The sequence below is a fragment of the Haliotis rubra genome, unplaced genomic scaffold (genome assembly GCF_003918875.1).
Source record: "Haliotis rubra isolate DU_JTF1 unplaced genomic scaffold, ASM391887v1 Scf175, whole genome shotgun sequence".
Lineage (NCBI taxonomy): Eukaryota > Metazoa > Mollusca > Gastropoda > Lepetellida > Haliotidae > Haliotis > Haliotis rubra.
Window position 1 is genome coordinate 1,076,242 of NW_025765725.1, and position 16,880 is coordinate 1,093,121.

Below are 16,880 nucleotides of genomic sequence, written 5' to 3' on the forward strand. Positions count from 1 at the left end.
TCACAAGGTATGTATTGCACTGTGGGTGAAATTCTGGAAATAAATAAAGAAACATTTGTACTTTCATGTGTTCCCTTATTCGTATATTTTACCCTAAAAAGGCACTAAATCTGTTTTAGCCTTGAAAAGGCTCTGATTGAATGTGATTTGCACTAAAAAGTCCCTTTAGTTGGCAAAACTTTATAGTTATGAGTTTACATGAAACTAATACATACTAAAAATACCTTTTAACTCATTAAGGCCGAGAGACGCATATATGGGGCAAATTAATCAGCTCCTCACAGCGAAAAGGCACGTGTTGTACTTTTAAAAATCGCGACTGGGTACCTATTATTTCAACCAATTTAGCAGTACTGAGCAAATGTTAGCTTTTCTTACGAGCGATCCCACCTTTAGTATCAATCAGAAGAAGTATTTAAAGTGTTTTGATAACAATTGCTAATCATTATCATAGGCTCGTACAGCCTTTAGCAAATGAACGCATGTCGGCGAGAAAGGGGATTATGATGTTTTTACAGAGGTAAGTGCCTGGTACTCTTCCTTGGGAATGGATACTAAAATACTTCGGTCCTCAGGGTAAACATTTTAAATTGCCACTTTATGTCATTCAAAGTAGCTGCCATACTAAGTATTAAATATTTGATTCCACTAAATACGTATCTAACTGCCATGGTACCACAATTGGTATAGAAATATTATATTATTATTATTATGCCTTTCACTTTCAACAACTTATACTGGGAAATATAAATGTGGGCATTATAATTGAAGTAAACAAAAATTACATATGTAATTGTTAGTAATATTATGTACCACGGATTATATTGTTAATGGTGACATGGCTCTGGGCCCCTTTGTAGAAATACCGATATAACGAGATATTGTGGAACTGAAGAAAAATGATCCAGAAAAGCTATGCCACTGTTATTATCAGTAATATCATAGAACCAGAGCCCAAACTAAAGTGGATTCATAAAAGTGAAAACAAACTATAATTAAAACGGACGAAAAGGCTGTAAATGTATATTATGCTTTACCAGCATTACAGGACGGAAGCCTGGAAATGTACACATATATATATTGTTTGCTGTTATATCTTTTGTTCACCTTTGTTGTACCAAAAAATTCCCAAATGTATGTTTGCTGCTGTTGATGCTTTATTACTCATCCCAAGAACTTGCACGGTCAATCAAACCATCTCCTTCTACTGCAAATCATTTAAGATAACTAATGAAACAAAATGTAAATAAGGAAAATCTAAAATTCTATCTCTTAACTGCAGAGGTCTCAATAATGCTTTTAAAAGAAAAACAGGTATTCAGGTTCTTAAGGCTAAAAAGGCTAACATATTATTCTGGTCTTCAAGACGCTCATTTCACTACTGAGCAAGAACAGCCTCATTAAACAGCAGTGGGGCTATAGTGAATGTTATTTCAGCCATTTCCGAAGCAATGCAAGGAGACCAGCTATTCTTTTAATAACAATTTTGAATTTAAGGTTACAGGTCAACAAATTGATATGGATAATGGAAATTATATTCTACTGACAGTAAAAAATAACGATAGTGACTACAATTATTAATGTATATGGACCTAATAAAGATTGCCCCCGAAGTTCATTATAAATATCAAAAATATGTTTAAACAACAAGAAAACGATAAATTGATAATATGTGGAGACTGGAACATGGTATTAGACAGTGACCTAGACACCCATAACTACTGAAACACACTGAATAACCCAAAAGCCAGACAAGAACTATTAAACGCTATAACTCTATTAGACTTGAAAGACCCTGGAGAGAATCAAACCCGTGATAAAAACGTTTCATTTGGAGACAACCAACCCCCATTTTTAAAACAATCATGCTAGATTTTTCCTTGTATCACATAATCTCTTTACAGGCAGTTACACAAACAGATATATCCCCAAGCATTAATTCGGACCACTCAATAATCTCACTAGCAAATATCTTTGGGAGATAATGATAAGAGGGAAAGGATTTTGAAGTTTAATAACTCTCTACCTCCACGATGAAAAAAATATGTTGAAAAGTAAAACTACAATAAAGAATACCTTACAACAATATGGAAGTTAAAACGAAGCAAAAGCTGAAGAAACAAGATATACCATAAATGATCAACTGTTATGGGAAATGCTACTTAGAAATTAGAGGAGTGTACTATATATTATTCATCTACAAAAAAGAAATGACTTTAAATAGGGAAAAGGCTTTGGAAAATAAATTGAGAGAATTGGAAATCGACCTGATACAGAACCAGCTGGAAAAAGACAGAAATACTTAAAAAGTAAATGAAGTTAAACAAGACCTAGAAGAAATTAGTAAACAAAAAGATAAAAGGTTTATACATAAGATCCAAGGCAAAGTGGATCGAACAAGGGGAAAAACCATCAAAGTACTTTTTACATTTAGAAAGCTATGAAATTTTTAAATAAATCAATAATGGAATTGGAAAAAAGGACAGGTACAGTGATAAAAGATTATAAGGAAATACTAGAAGAGACTAGAACATTCTACAAAAACTTTACTTAAGTGAAGACTGCACACAAATTAAATTAGAAGAATTGTTTATAGAAGATGAAATACCTAAACTGTCAAAGAAGCTGCCTCATCTTTTAGAGGGAGAAATAATGATACAAAGAAACGCTTTGTCGCTTTAAAGAAAATGAAAAATGATAAAAGGATGGCTTCTCCAGTGAATTCCTCAAGTTTTTGGAATGACTTAAATAAATTTCTAATTAACTCCTTGAAATATGCATATGAAAAATGGTTCCATGTCCATTATCACAAAAACAAGGTCTTATTACTTGTATCCCTAAGAGTGGTAAAAGTAAAAAAATGCTAAAAAACTGGAGACCAATATCACTACTAAATACCTCTTACAAACTAGGCTTCTGCAGTTATAGCAAATAGAATAAAGACAATATTACTCACTTATTATCAGTGAGGATCAAAAAAGGTTTTATTCAAGGAAGATACATAGGAGAAGTCACAAGGCAGATATACCTAACGTAATGGACTATAGTGAATCATATCAAATTCCAGGAGTTATTACTGCTTATTGATTTTGGAAAAGCTTTTTGACCTCGGGTTGACAGCAGTACTATGCAAAATGTAATGGATTTTTTCAACTTTGGACCATGTATTCGAAATTGATACAAGTATTGCTAAACTTAATGTGAATCAAAGCCGTGATTAGTAAATGGGCTTCATGAAAGTGAGTTTTCAAGATAACTAGGGATGCCGACAAGGAGACCAATATCACCTTACATTTTTTATCCTATGTGCCAGAATAACTAGCCATTCTATTAAGAAAAATAAAGAAAATTAAAGGATAAAGATAGGTAATATACAAAGCCTTTTAGCCCAATTTGCAGACTCGATTAATTACAGTGACCTTAGAGGATCTGAATCAAGTTTGTATGCAGTTTTGAACATTAGCTTAGCTTTGCAAGATTTTCAGGGGTTAAAGTTAACACAGAAAAAACAGGCTAATATGGATAGGGTCAAAAAACGATCCAGGTACAAGATGTGCAAGGAATGGAATCTGGATTGGACACAATCAAATTTTAAACTTCTTTAGGAATAGTTTTGATGTTGAATTAAATAACATTGTAGACCTAAATTATAATGATAAATTTGGAAAAATCTACCAAGAAATGAATATTTGGTCTCTGAGATATTTGACACCAATGGGCAAAATGTTATTTTAAAATCCTTGCTTTTTACCAAAGTTAAACCATCTATTTTCATCCATCCCTCAGTCCATCTGAAGACACATTACAAAAGTTCCAAAAAAGTGTTTTAACTTTGTGTGGCAAGGAAAAACAGATAAGGTAAAAGCGAGAAATTATGTATCTTAAACCAAAGGATGGAGGAATAAGTGTACCCATTGTAAGAACTACTATAATTGGCGCAAAAAAATAATGTGGATTAAACGGTTGCTGCTCAACAGTTCAAATGTACATCTATTGCAAAATGAAATCCTAGACAATGCAAATAAATTATGGGTATGCTGATGCACAATATATGTGCAATAATATTATTCCCAGTGTCTCAAAATCAATTTTGGAGTGACGGTTAATGGCATGGTGCCACTACTTAAAAGGTGTTACATAAATGTGCAAGAAATATCAGATATTTTCAACCAGTCTCTATGGTTTAATAATAACATTAAAATAGAGGGAAAGTCAATCTACCATGAAAATATGGCAAAAAGGAATAATGTTAGTATGTGATATCCTAGATCAGAATGGAAACTTCTTACATAAAGTTGATATAGAAAAAAAATATGGAATTGCAAAACATAAACTTCCTCCATCTAGAAGGTATAAAGTGTACTGTCTTAGCATATTGCAGACTCAGAAAAATACCCGATACAGCTTGGACCTATCAGGTTAAACACCCAACATTACCTTTAATATATCTTGTATCTATGGACAAAACCAAAGGAGTAAATCCTTTTATAATATACTTATACCTCCAGTTGAAACTGGACCAACAAGCCCAAAAAAAAATGGGAACACATCCTCAATAAACAATATAACAAAGAAGACTGGTCTAATATATATTTAATGGCAAATAGATGTACAGAAAGCCGCATAAGTTAAGATGGTTTCATTTCAAGATTACGCGACAATATTTTAACGACCAAACATGTTACATTTGATGAATTACACAGACTCTTCAATGTGCACATTTTGTGAATCTGTTCTGAAACAATTATTCATTTATTGTGTGAATGTCGATATACCGTGGAAAGTATGGAGGAGGTATCCGATTGGCTGGATATACTGTCTGAAGGAAATATTGATTTGTCGCATCTAAAATATTATCTTTGGTTTCAAAGGTAAAACAACAACCCACTTAATCTGGTGTTTCTAATAGTGAAATACATGCTATATAAAAAACAAGTCGACAATAATATAAAGCCAGTTTTTACAGTGCTTCAAAGGGAAATACTCAATTATTACAAAGCTACCAAATACACAGCATTTTCAAATGCAAACCCATCAAAATTCCTATGCCTTCTGGTCTTCCTTCCATACTTTTGCCAATTATACCAACCTAGATGTCATATAAGCATAATAAAATTTGATAAGTGCATCTGAATACAAGTACTGGTACACATATTAGCCTTTGTTAAGGATAACAGATACATTATAGCAATTTACCCTGAACATACGATGATTGCTTTTGTATTGATGTATTGATTGATTGTACTGATGGTGATGTTCTTTGCTCAACGTCTGATGACGAGGATGTGTTGTATATGATGCTTTTGTACCACAACAACAAATGTACTCTGGGAAATAAAAATATTTAAAAAAAAAAAAAAAAAAAAAAAATACTTCGTATGCACCTTGATTGAATTAGATGTAATGGTTTAGAGGTTACTAAAAATTATATTTCCTTCAACTACCTAATAAATAGGAAACAATATACGAAATTTCATGATTATACAAAGAATTCAAACACAATAGAATAGTTTGAACTTACTTTTTAGGCATCATTACGCTTGTCATGTTTCATATACTGAAACATAATGTATAAACACAAGTAATTATACATCCAAGCTCGAATAGATTAAACATAATTGAACTTACTAATTTGAAGTTTACTGAATTGTAACTAGTTGTATCTAAAGTTCGTAATGTTACTTAAGCGAATATAAAGTGATAAGTCGCGCCTTTGCATCGAATACATATATACATGTCAGTGTTATTACAACAATGAAATGTTTTACTACGTTTGTTACAAAAGAGGGGGCGGTTGGGTAGCCCAGTGGTTAAAGAGTTTGCTCGTCACGCCGAAGACCCGGGTTCCAATCCCCACATGGGTACAATTTGTGAAGCCCATTTCTGGTGTCCCCCGCCGTGATGTTGCTGGAATATTGCTAAAAGAGGCGTAAAACCAAACTCAGTCAGTGTTACAAAAGACAGTAAGTTGGTAATTCAAAACATTGTCACACATGGACAGAAGTAATATCATAAGTTATTACATGTAAGCCATACAAAGGTATTTCAAGCATTTTTGTTCAAGCTGTTGAAAGTTTCATGTTGATTTGAATTGTCAGTTTTCTATGCAATTTACATGAGCATTCTGTAAAACGTTTGTATTTGATCTGTGTAATTATCCAATCCGGTGCAATTATCACGTGTATCAATCAACTCAGTCTCTATTGATCCATCAGCCAATGAAAGCTGGATAGTATATCAGTTACGGTATCGATACACACATGCGCATAATCATTCAAGCATGATTACAGTAATGAGATAATTGAACGCTGACACCGATCTTGAAATAACAGCCTCTGGTAGAATGCATATGTAGTTACGCCTTTGTTGAAAGGTTTGTCCAGTGACAAGTGTAAAATAAACAGATGCGCTGTTATATCATTGGACATCTTGCTTTATGGAGTCACGCTCTCTTGTGATGTGTATACATGCACGCACATCTGTAATCTTATGAACCCCGCTTGCATTCAGTAAAGATATAGGCACTTCACCTTCATAAATATTGGGGTGGGGTGTCAACTGCAAGTTTATACACTATAATAATTCAGTATAGTGTCACCCTCGAATTCTGTAATGGGTGTAATTCTAGTTTGGATAGTCATTCTATCAAGGTGAAGATTATATTTTACATGTACAGCAAAACCATTATGTTTTATGTACTGGTTGTGTGCATAAAATGTATATGAAATAAATACTACCTCGACTCAGTGGTGGTTGATTTCAATCGCTTTGTTTTACTTATCTAAAAAACACTAAAATGAGGACAAATAAACTTGCCAAAGTGACTATCTACTCCTATTTGTCTTATGTGTATATTTCAAACATCGCTACCAGTGTGTGTATGTTTACAATACACAAACTGTTACATGATAGCTTGAGTTGATAAAGCCGAAACCCAGCATATCGACTGGTCAAGGATATAGCCAATAACCAATCTCTATTCAAGCTGCTGAGTGACCAAACGTGCTCTTCAGAAATTTTGCCCACCGGGCCACCTGTCCTTTCCTCTGTGACAGGTATCTCATGATATGATTGGTCGCAGATAACATATGACCAGCCACTACATTGAACAGTTGAGATAATCGAACGCTCTATTCAAAATTTGATCACTCTATCACGGGACTCCTTTGTTTTTGTCTATGCAAGGAATATGTAGTATACATTTTGTATATGTGTACTTGTATGGTCACTTATGTTTCTGCATTAAATCTGTATGAAATATAGTGCAATGCTATGAATGTGCTTTTGTGCTAGTCACAGACTAGTGTTATAGTACTTTCATTAAAATAATTCAGTAAACACTAGAAATGTATCTGCAAAACCGCTATTTTCGTGGAAGATTATAAAGTATGAAAGTAAATTCTTCTTTACAGTATGTCATTGTCATAGATGTTTTGTAAATTTAAACCTCACACAATGATATAAGAGAGAGAATTTGTTAACATGTGTCTCATCTGTTACATACAAAGAATACATGTGTATGCATATTGTGATAAAATATAAATGTACAAGCCGACAAAAGGTCTACAAGAGAAACTTGCAATAAAATTACATAAAGCTTGCAATACACGACATGTATTCACACCTGATTTCTTTCAACATATATCTTTACCACACAATTAAACAATCAGGACTTGTTTGTACGGCTAGACAGTTTCCTGTGATCCCCGAAACCTGCCAGGGAAATCAGGTGTGACTAGCACAAATTACTCTCAGCACAGAGTGGGCAATCAGCGAGGGCTTCCAGGTGTTGAGTAGTGATGGGGCTCTCGGGCTTAAACTATTTATGTGTTAAATGTGTCCCTATAGTTCCTAAAACTGTTGACTGGGCCTTGAAAAGACCATAAAAAGACCATAAAAAGGCCATAAATTTGATGGCTGAAAATCTTTATGAACCCTGTTCTATGGCATGTTAATTGTGGAAGATATTTGTGGCAGACGTGATCAGTTACTCACTGGTGGTGATCTTTTTCTTTGTTATTTGTTTAATAGTAATAATTATTATAGTCCATTTGTCATGTGCATTTCTCCATGCGCAATGCATGCTCAAAGCTCCCAAACAATCTATGTATTACTATTACTCCGGACAACCCAAGCTGCTTGTTAGGCAATAGAAGGTTATAGTCATATGACTTTATCCCACCGGGTACCCATTTTCTGCTGTGTGAACAGAGGCAATTTTGAACAAACTCACTTGCCAAAGGTGAGACCACATGTATCACATGTGCTTCATTGTGGGGCAGGACTGAAGTCCTAGAAACTCTCAGGAGTCAAGCTGCCAAACACAGTCACCCATCCAAGGACTGTCCCCGCCAAACGTTGTTTCACCTGATTTGTAACCTGAGGTCTATGCACAGGACCACACACCACATTTCTGTTCAGCTTCCAGGATGTGAGTTTAACCTCAGTGACCCCAACCCTCCCCTCCATGCATGGGCGTGTCTGGCTGTGTACAGAGCTGATGAAGGTGATGCTGAGGACTTCCTGAGCCGTTGCTACCGTCCCCTCACGAGAAACTTTGAATGGTATGTATCATCATGACAAGACCCAACACTGCAGGTGCACTGACACTGTCAGCCAATGATTCTCCATGTATCCTTAGGGCGGTGGGGTAGCCTAGTGGTTAAAGTGTTCACTCATCACGCCGAAGACCGGGATCGATTTCTCACATGGGTACAATGTCTGAAACCCATTTCTGGTGTCTCCCGACGTGATATTGCTGGAATATTGCTAAAAGCGGCGTAAAACCAAACAGTCAGTCAGTCAGGATCGATTTCTCACATGGGTACAGTGTGTGAAGCTCATTTCTGGTGTCCCCGCTGTGATATTGCTGGAATATTGCTATAAGTGGCGTAAAACTAAACTCACTCACTCACTCCTTGGCATTATAACCAGGGTATTATAAGGGCAGGAAATCTGGAAAAAACATGGCATTATACCCAGGGTGGCATTATAACATGGGTGCGTTATAGATGGAATAATTTTTAGTAATAATGAGCTTCGTAACAATTGTTCCATATTTCTTATTGGTTTCAAATAAATTGAAGTCGATGTCTTTCATTGTTCATGAAATAGTGGTTGGGTAGCCTAGTGGTTAAAGCGTCCGCTCGTCACACCAAAGACCTGGGTTCGATTCCCCACATGGGTACAATGTGTGAAGCCCATTTCTGGTGTCCCCTGCCGTAATATTGCTGGAATATTGCTAAATGCGACGTAAAACCAAACTCACTCACTCATTGTCCACGACGTAATGATGACATAATGTGACATTGTGTCAACAAATAGAAGAGCTGAGCTATAGCCTCCAGTTAGGAACCTACATTTTTCTACATATTCTTGGAAAATACACTGTGGGTATTATAAAGAATGACCTACTCTACGATGGCCCTCCTCCGAAATTGTAATGGGCGAAGGATAGCCTAGTGGTTAAAGAGTTCACAATGCCACGAAGACCGGTTCGAGTCTCCCCACATGGGTACATTGTGTGAAGCTCCATTTCTGGTGTCCCCAGCCGTGATGTTGCTGAAATATTGCTAAAAACGGCGTAAAACGAAACTCAGTCAGTCGGTCAGTCAGTCGAAATTGTCACGCACTCTGGAATGTGTGTTAAAACAACCATCCTCACCAAGACTAAAAAACTAAAAATATTATGTAAAAAAATTCTTTTTCCTTATCCTGACTCATGCCTCTTTTTGCTTGTCTTCTTCTTCTTGCCATGTAACATAGTGGAACACTTGTATCTCCCTAATTGAAGCTCCCTTCAATGTAAAAATCACTAATTAGTACTCAGCACGAAGTTACTCTCCTCCTTCCACAAGCTGGAACGAGGGCTTCACCTCCACCCATGTGCCTCACTCCTCCTTCTTCTTCACCAGTGAGCTGGGCGTCGGAGAGCACCTTAGTGTCTCCCGACACACTATATCCTTTGATTATATTTAGTTAGTTACCCCGTGATAGACATCTATAGAGGTTTAGCTAGTATCCTTCAACAATTATATATTGATATTTAGTCGCGGTTTCTACTGTTTATTCACGCGGGACTCGTGTTTGTTTCAGTGGATTACGCTTTTGATAAAATTCTGTTCTTGTTGCAGATTACGCGTTTTTATTCTGCTGCTGATCCATGATTTAATATGCCCTAGTTGTACTGCGCCATGTTCATTTTATTCACGATTGCAGTTGGCGGGTACTAATTTATCCATTTCTGCCTTTAATAAATACTCATTTTGGCGCTTGAGACGCCGCAGCAGAGATAGGTCGCGATGCAGAGTCTAGCCATGACTGATACACCTGAACCCCTCGCCAGTCTATCTGCTGTTGGTCGACTCTCAGCCCCGCCTGGTGTTCCGCTAGAGTGGTGGAGAGCGGCGCGGTAGTCGAACGCCCAAGAAGTGTCCTGTTTCCCAGACATCCCATCGTCAAAGAGTCAAGACTAGAGTTTTCTACTGCATCTCAACGCCGACCTCTGAGGGGAAATCAACGAAGTCTACTTGAACTTTCTCATGCCGAGATTGTTCCTCACGCAGATTTGGGCCTGTATGATGATCAGGCTATCATCATACCTGATGTACATCAAAAGAATGACCGATGTCGGCAACAGTGATGTCAGCAGATCAACATACAGCCTGATGTACCAACGCTGATATTCTATGATGATCTTCCTGAGGGTCCCGCCGCTACTAACACTCAACCCAGACTTCGCGACCCCCAGGGCAGCTGCGGACCTCTGAGGGGGAAATCAACGAAGTCTACTAAGGACTTTCTCAACCGAGATTGCCCCAGCGCGAACTGGGCCTACTCACGATGATCAGCTGATCATCATCTTCCCGACGACGCATACAAGAAGCTTACCGGAGACAGCTACAGTGACATCAGCAGAGATCGCCATATGCAGCCTGATGTCTCTACACTGACGCCAGATCTAACTCTCCCTGGGAGGGTCCCGCTAACATCGCTCGAGAGGGCACCGACTAATTGTCGCGAGACCATCCCAGATGAACTGTTGCGGCAAATCATGATCATGATGGAGGGCCACCACAGACTGGGAAGCAGCATTTCAAGGCCCGAGCTTCGCGAAGGTTCCAACGCAGACCTCCACACCCCAGAGGCACCCCCATCCAGGCGTAGCAGCCACGTGATTTAGCCACCTTCGCTAAGGAAAGTCGCAGACCACCTCCACGAAGGACCCAGATGTACAGCTCGCGAAGGCCTTCGCCTGGCGGATAGATCATCACATTCCTCGGCTTCATCCCTAGATGCGACTCAGACCGGCAGACCTCACGGAAGCCTTCGCTGAGCGTCAAATCGCCGCTCCCCAGGACCGGACGCGAGAGGAAGTGCTTTCAAGGCCTTCGAAAGGACACCTGACTACACGAGAGCTTCACAAGCTATCAACAACATTCTCACAGGTCTCCCGAAGGTCAAATCGACAGATGCAGTTCACCAACACGATCTCCGCAGGCCACAGAACCGCGTGCGCATCTCCTCAGGCCATCACCACGCTTCATCGCTCTTCACAGGTCACCACACAAGTCTGCAATAAGTCTACAGTCAGGTCTCCCCGAAGGCCACCGGACATAGAGATAGAAATACACAGTCCACCATCAGAAGAGCATCAACCTCTCATCAGTGATGCTGGGATAGAAAAGGATGGAGGCATCATTTTCAGACGCTGAGATACGATATTGGATGGTAAACAACCTAGATCTCTCTTCACCTTCCAAGAGTGGCAACTCGAGCATAGACATACCTGATAAAGGAAGACGCAGGCAGACGCCATCACCTTACCTCCAATGCGACTCGATTGCTGGCGGGTGCTACAGTATGTGGACATACAGCCTACCATAAAGCCATAACAGTTCAAAACGCCAGAGTATGCATGTTGTTGGCATTAATAGATCTAGAACGATCAATGAGATTCTTATCACCAGATTTCGTGACACCCACTTCTGAAGATGATAGGATGATCTACTCGCTCTACTTATGCAGAACCAGCAAGAACCACACCCTGTATGAAGCTAACGCCATATATTGATCGATTTCTAGACACTTCACTTAGGAAGTCCCAGGCCACCTCCACCAAGGAGCTAGAGCTCCTCACCAGTTACGCCACCAGCGGGCGAACAATGCAGCCACTCACTCACTCCTGTTGAACACAGAGGTCGCTCATGGGCAAGCCATATATATATATATATACTGATCGGGCTCTGACTCAATACCTTCGAAGGTCCGTCTAAGGCTAAGTGGCTCCAAGTCTACCTCATACAGGAAATCTAGATTGATACTGAGATTTAGCCCGAAATCCTCCGGCCCACCGAGGAATTCTCCTCCCGTCTCCATATATTAGCCACTGCGCCATATATAGCTACTCGTCAGTCCGTTTCAACACATCGACATAAGTTGTCTATCAACTGTATGCCATATGTCGCTTCTATAAGCTTCCACGCCAAGACAATTGCACAGGCTATTTACAACACAAACGCCGCTATATTAATTAATCAACGAGCGTTGCATAGATCTTCACAGAAATCAACCTTTCCGTGTATAGATTGCTAGAATATGCAATCCGACTACGATATCAGTATCTACATGCGTGACCATTACGCAGATCTGCAGACAATTCAATATCGAAATTGAACAGCAGCCTTGTTACAGCCAGTATAACTCATAATCGCCAAAGTTTCTGAGAAGAAATATGTACAACAAGTTCAGCTTTAATTCTACAATTATGACGCATACATTCATGTATACAGTCTACAAGCTGACAACTTTGCAAGTTTATTGTACCTTTTATATAAGAAAGTCGAATTATATTCAAAACTGAAGTTACTTTCACGACAGCCAGGAAAATAACCTACCCAGCATTAATATTACAGAGAGCCGGTTTTTCGCTACCGAGGTTTCGCCATAATACCTTTAACCTCGAAAACACGGGTCACCGGATAACCTTCGGAAGTTACGGTGAAGACCCGATCGATTATGCTAATATCAACGACGCAAGATTTTATACAAGGTTTTTTCCTGCCACTGACCGGGGTGACATCACAGCGCTGGTATTCTACAGAATCAAAATGCCTTGTTCTGATTGGACCGCTGCTGGACAACGACCCACTCCACGAGGTCGATCTTCATTTCACAGGTCAACACTTTACGCTATAAGTGACAACTATATTTCAGTGAACGAGCAAGCCTCCTTACAGTCCAGTTAATCTGAACCTTCATGATTGCTGCTGCTTTCAGGTTAGAGAGACCTCCCGTCAAGTTAGGACGAGGCACGGCAGTCAAGCAATTTTTACATAAACTTCAACGAGGACAGACACACCTGGTTGTGCACCTACATCGCCAAGGACTTCGCAGCTTAATAACCTAGACAACGGGATACAAGTGGATCTAAATCCACAGCGCCTCAGACTACAGCTGAATTTTCATAATCGCTACTAACACAACTAGATGGTTAGTAAACCTACTTAAACTTTCTGATTGAAGAATTAAAACGGAAGTTTCACCTCCAACTTGAGGATCTGAATATAGTGCTCAACACCTCACAAGTGAGGTTTATGAACACGCCTGGATGACATGCTTGGACTTCATGATCACGATGATTCTATCACGGATGCTGCCAGCAAAGAGCACTGTAAATTTATCTCCACCGAACCAAACAGAAGGGAGTAATACAACAGATTATTTCCTCTATCATCAACTTACGCAGAATGAAATCTCATGCACTATATCTCAAGTTTGGATCAGAACTGTCATACCACGTGCATACAAGACCGGATGGACCCAATCCGACCCTCCATGAGCTTTTAATACTCATGATATTAGAGCGCTTAACTTCTGCATTGATCTACACAATGTTATTTGAAATAATGGAGGGTTTATTTTCTGGAGATCCGATATGGTGGTTGCCAACCATTATCTGAGAGATATCATCACCGAGGACGCCTCAGGTATCCACCAATTCGATCCCATGGTCCTCGTGACTACAGTTGACAGTTTCTCGGGAGAAGATAAGTCAATCTTACAGATTTCTACTTATCTTATAACAGTACTAAATAGCTACATGCTATATATAATTTGCTTAAGTTCTTTTATCATCACAGTACTATGATTATTACATCATACAATATATAAGTTAACAACTCTACAGAGTTGGTTATTATATATTTACCTTAACTTAATTATATCTTAAGCATAGTACTATACTCAGATTGTAAAATATAGCTAACAAACCTACAGAGTTTGGGCTTTTATATAGGTAGCTTAAGCTTATTCATATCTTAAGCTCAGTACTATGTTTATATCATATAAGTATATTAGCTAACAAACTCTAAAGAGTTTTGCTATTTGGCTTAAGTCTCATCATATCTTAAGCAATATGGTTACATTATAACATATTAGCTAACAAACTCTACTGAGTTTTTTGCTATATGTAACTTAAGCTTATTCATATCTTAAGCAGTACTATGTTTATATCATATAGGTATTTTAGCTATCAAAACTCTAAAAGAGTTTTTTGCTATATATATTTGGCTTAAGTTTCATCATAATTTAAGCTTTATGGTTACATTATAACTTGTATTAGCTAACAAACCCCACGGAGTTTTTTGCTATTATATATGTAGCTTAAGTTTCCTTCAAATCTTAAGCTCAATACTATGTTTATATCATATAAGTATATTAGCTAACAAACTCTACTGAGTTTTTGCTATTATATATGTAGCTTAAAAGTTTCCTTCAAAGCTCAATACTATGTTTATATCATATAAGTATATTAGCTAACAAACTCTACAGAGTTTTTGCTATTATATATGTAGCTTAAGTTTTCCTTCATAAACTCAATACTAGGTTTATATCATATAAGTATTTTAGCTAACAAACTCTAAAGGGTTTTTGCTATTATACAATTAGCTTAAGTTTCATCATATCTTAAGCAGTATGGTTACATTATAAAATGTATTAGCTAACAAAAACTCCACGGAGTTTTACATATATATATAGCTTAAGTTTAATTATATCTTAAGCTCTCAGTACTATGGTTATAACATAAAAGTATATTAGTTAATAAACTCTAAGGAGTTTTTTGCTATATACATTTAGCTTAAGTCTAATCTTATCTTAAGCTTAGTACTATGGTTACATTATTAATCTATAAGCTAATAAACTCTACAGAGTTTTGGCTATTATATATGTAGCTTAAGTTAATTATATCTTAAGCACAGTACTATACTCATATTGTAAAAAATATATTAGCTAACAAACTTCTACACAGAGTTTTGCTATTATATATGTAACAGCTAAAGCTTATTCATATCTAAAGCTCAGCATTATATCTATATCATATAAGTATATTAACTAACAAACTCTAAAGAGTTTTGCTATTATATAATTAGGGCTTAAGTTTAATCATATCTTAAGCTTAGTACTATGTTTATATCTTAAAAGTATTTTAGCTAACAAACTCTAAGGAGTTTATACTAGCATATTAACAAACTTAAGTCTATTAGTCTTAAGCATTGTATTAATGTTATATATACTTTATCATAATAAGTACTTTGTAATAACCTTTATATGGCAGCTGATAAGTTGGGGGCAGCAGGAATTCATCAGTTCAGTACCTTTATGAAGTTCCCATAGGGTTATTACAATCATCACAGTTCAAATCACTAATTATTAAAATCCAAAGTATTATATATATTTCCCACCTCCCCTTCCTCACGTCGAGTCTACAAGTAAAAGAGCATGAGTCAGGATAAGGAAAAATATGTAATTTTAGAGTAAAATTGATATTTTACAATTTATCCTGACTCATGAGGTAACTTCCTCCCATCCTCCCCACATAACACTTTGGATTTCCCTGTAAATTCAAATGTTGGGCTCAGTATATGAGGAGAGAGAGTGAGGCACATGGGTGGAGGGGTGCCCTCTGCTCCTTATTAATTCACATTGCACATATCATCTGTAATTCCTTGTTTCTTGTAGGTTATTCCTAAACAAGTTGCCAGTTATTTATTTTCAAGTTTATAGCCTGTATGTGATGTTTCCAGTTAAGGAAACAGTATCTCTCACGTACCACTATCTGAAGAAACCCATGTGTCTAGTGATGCTTGTTATCCACCACTATGTGTTGAAGAAAACCATGTGTCTAGTGATGCTTGTTATCCTACATGTGGGTGGGCCATCTCTCACTGTACATACCACTTTGTGTTGATGAATACCCTATATGTTTGTGTCTAGTGATGCTTGTTATCCTACATGTGGGTGGGCCATCTCAGACATACCACTTTATGTTGATGAATCCCTTGTGTCTAGTGATGCTTGTTATCCTACATGTGGGTGGGCCATCTCAGACATACCACTATATGTTGATGAAGCTCTTGTGTCTAGTGATGCTTGTTATCCTACATGTGGGTGGGCCATCTCAGTACATGAACCTCTTGTGTGTTGATGAATCCCTTGTGTCTAGTGATGCTTGTTATCCTGCATGTGGGTGGGCCATCTCAGACATACCACTATATGTTGATGAATCTCTTGTGTCTAGTGATGCTTGTTATCCTGCAGGTGGGTGGGCCATCTCAGTGGGCCATATACCACTATATGTTGATGAATCCCTTGTGTCTAGTGATGCTTGTTATCCCACATGTGGGTGGGCCATCTCAGTCATACCACTATATGTTGATGAAGCCCTTGTGTCTAGTGATGCTTGTTATCCTACATGTGGGTGGGCCATCTCAGACATACCACTATATGTTGATCTCTTGTGTCTAGTGATGCTTGTTATCCTACATGTGGGTGAAGCCATCTCAGACATACCTCTATATGTTGATGAATCCCTTGTGTCT

The 16,880-nt window shown here is 37.8% G+C and overlaps 1 protein-coding gene across 1 annotated transcript in view; it reads left to right on the top strand.

Moving 5' to 3' along the window:
• LOC124272999 (uncharacterized protein YMR196W-like) overlaps window positions 1-16,880 on the top strand; it is a 54,279-nt gene that overhangs the window by 22,769 nt on the left and 14,630 nt on the right. Inside the window, exon 12 of the mRNA XM_046708236.1 lies at window positions 8,422-8,564. Within this exon, the coding sequence (XP_046564192.1) occupies window positions 8,422-8,564 (143 nt within the window). The remainder of the gene's footprint in view (window positions 1-8,421; window positions 8,565-16,880) is intronic.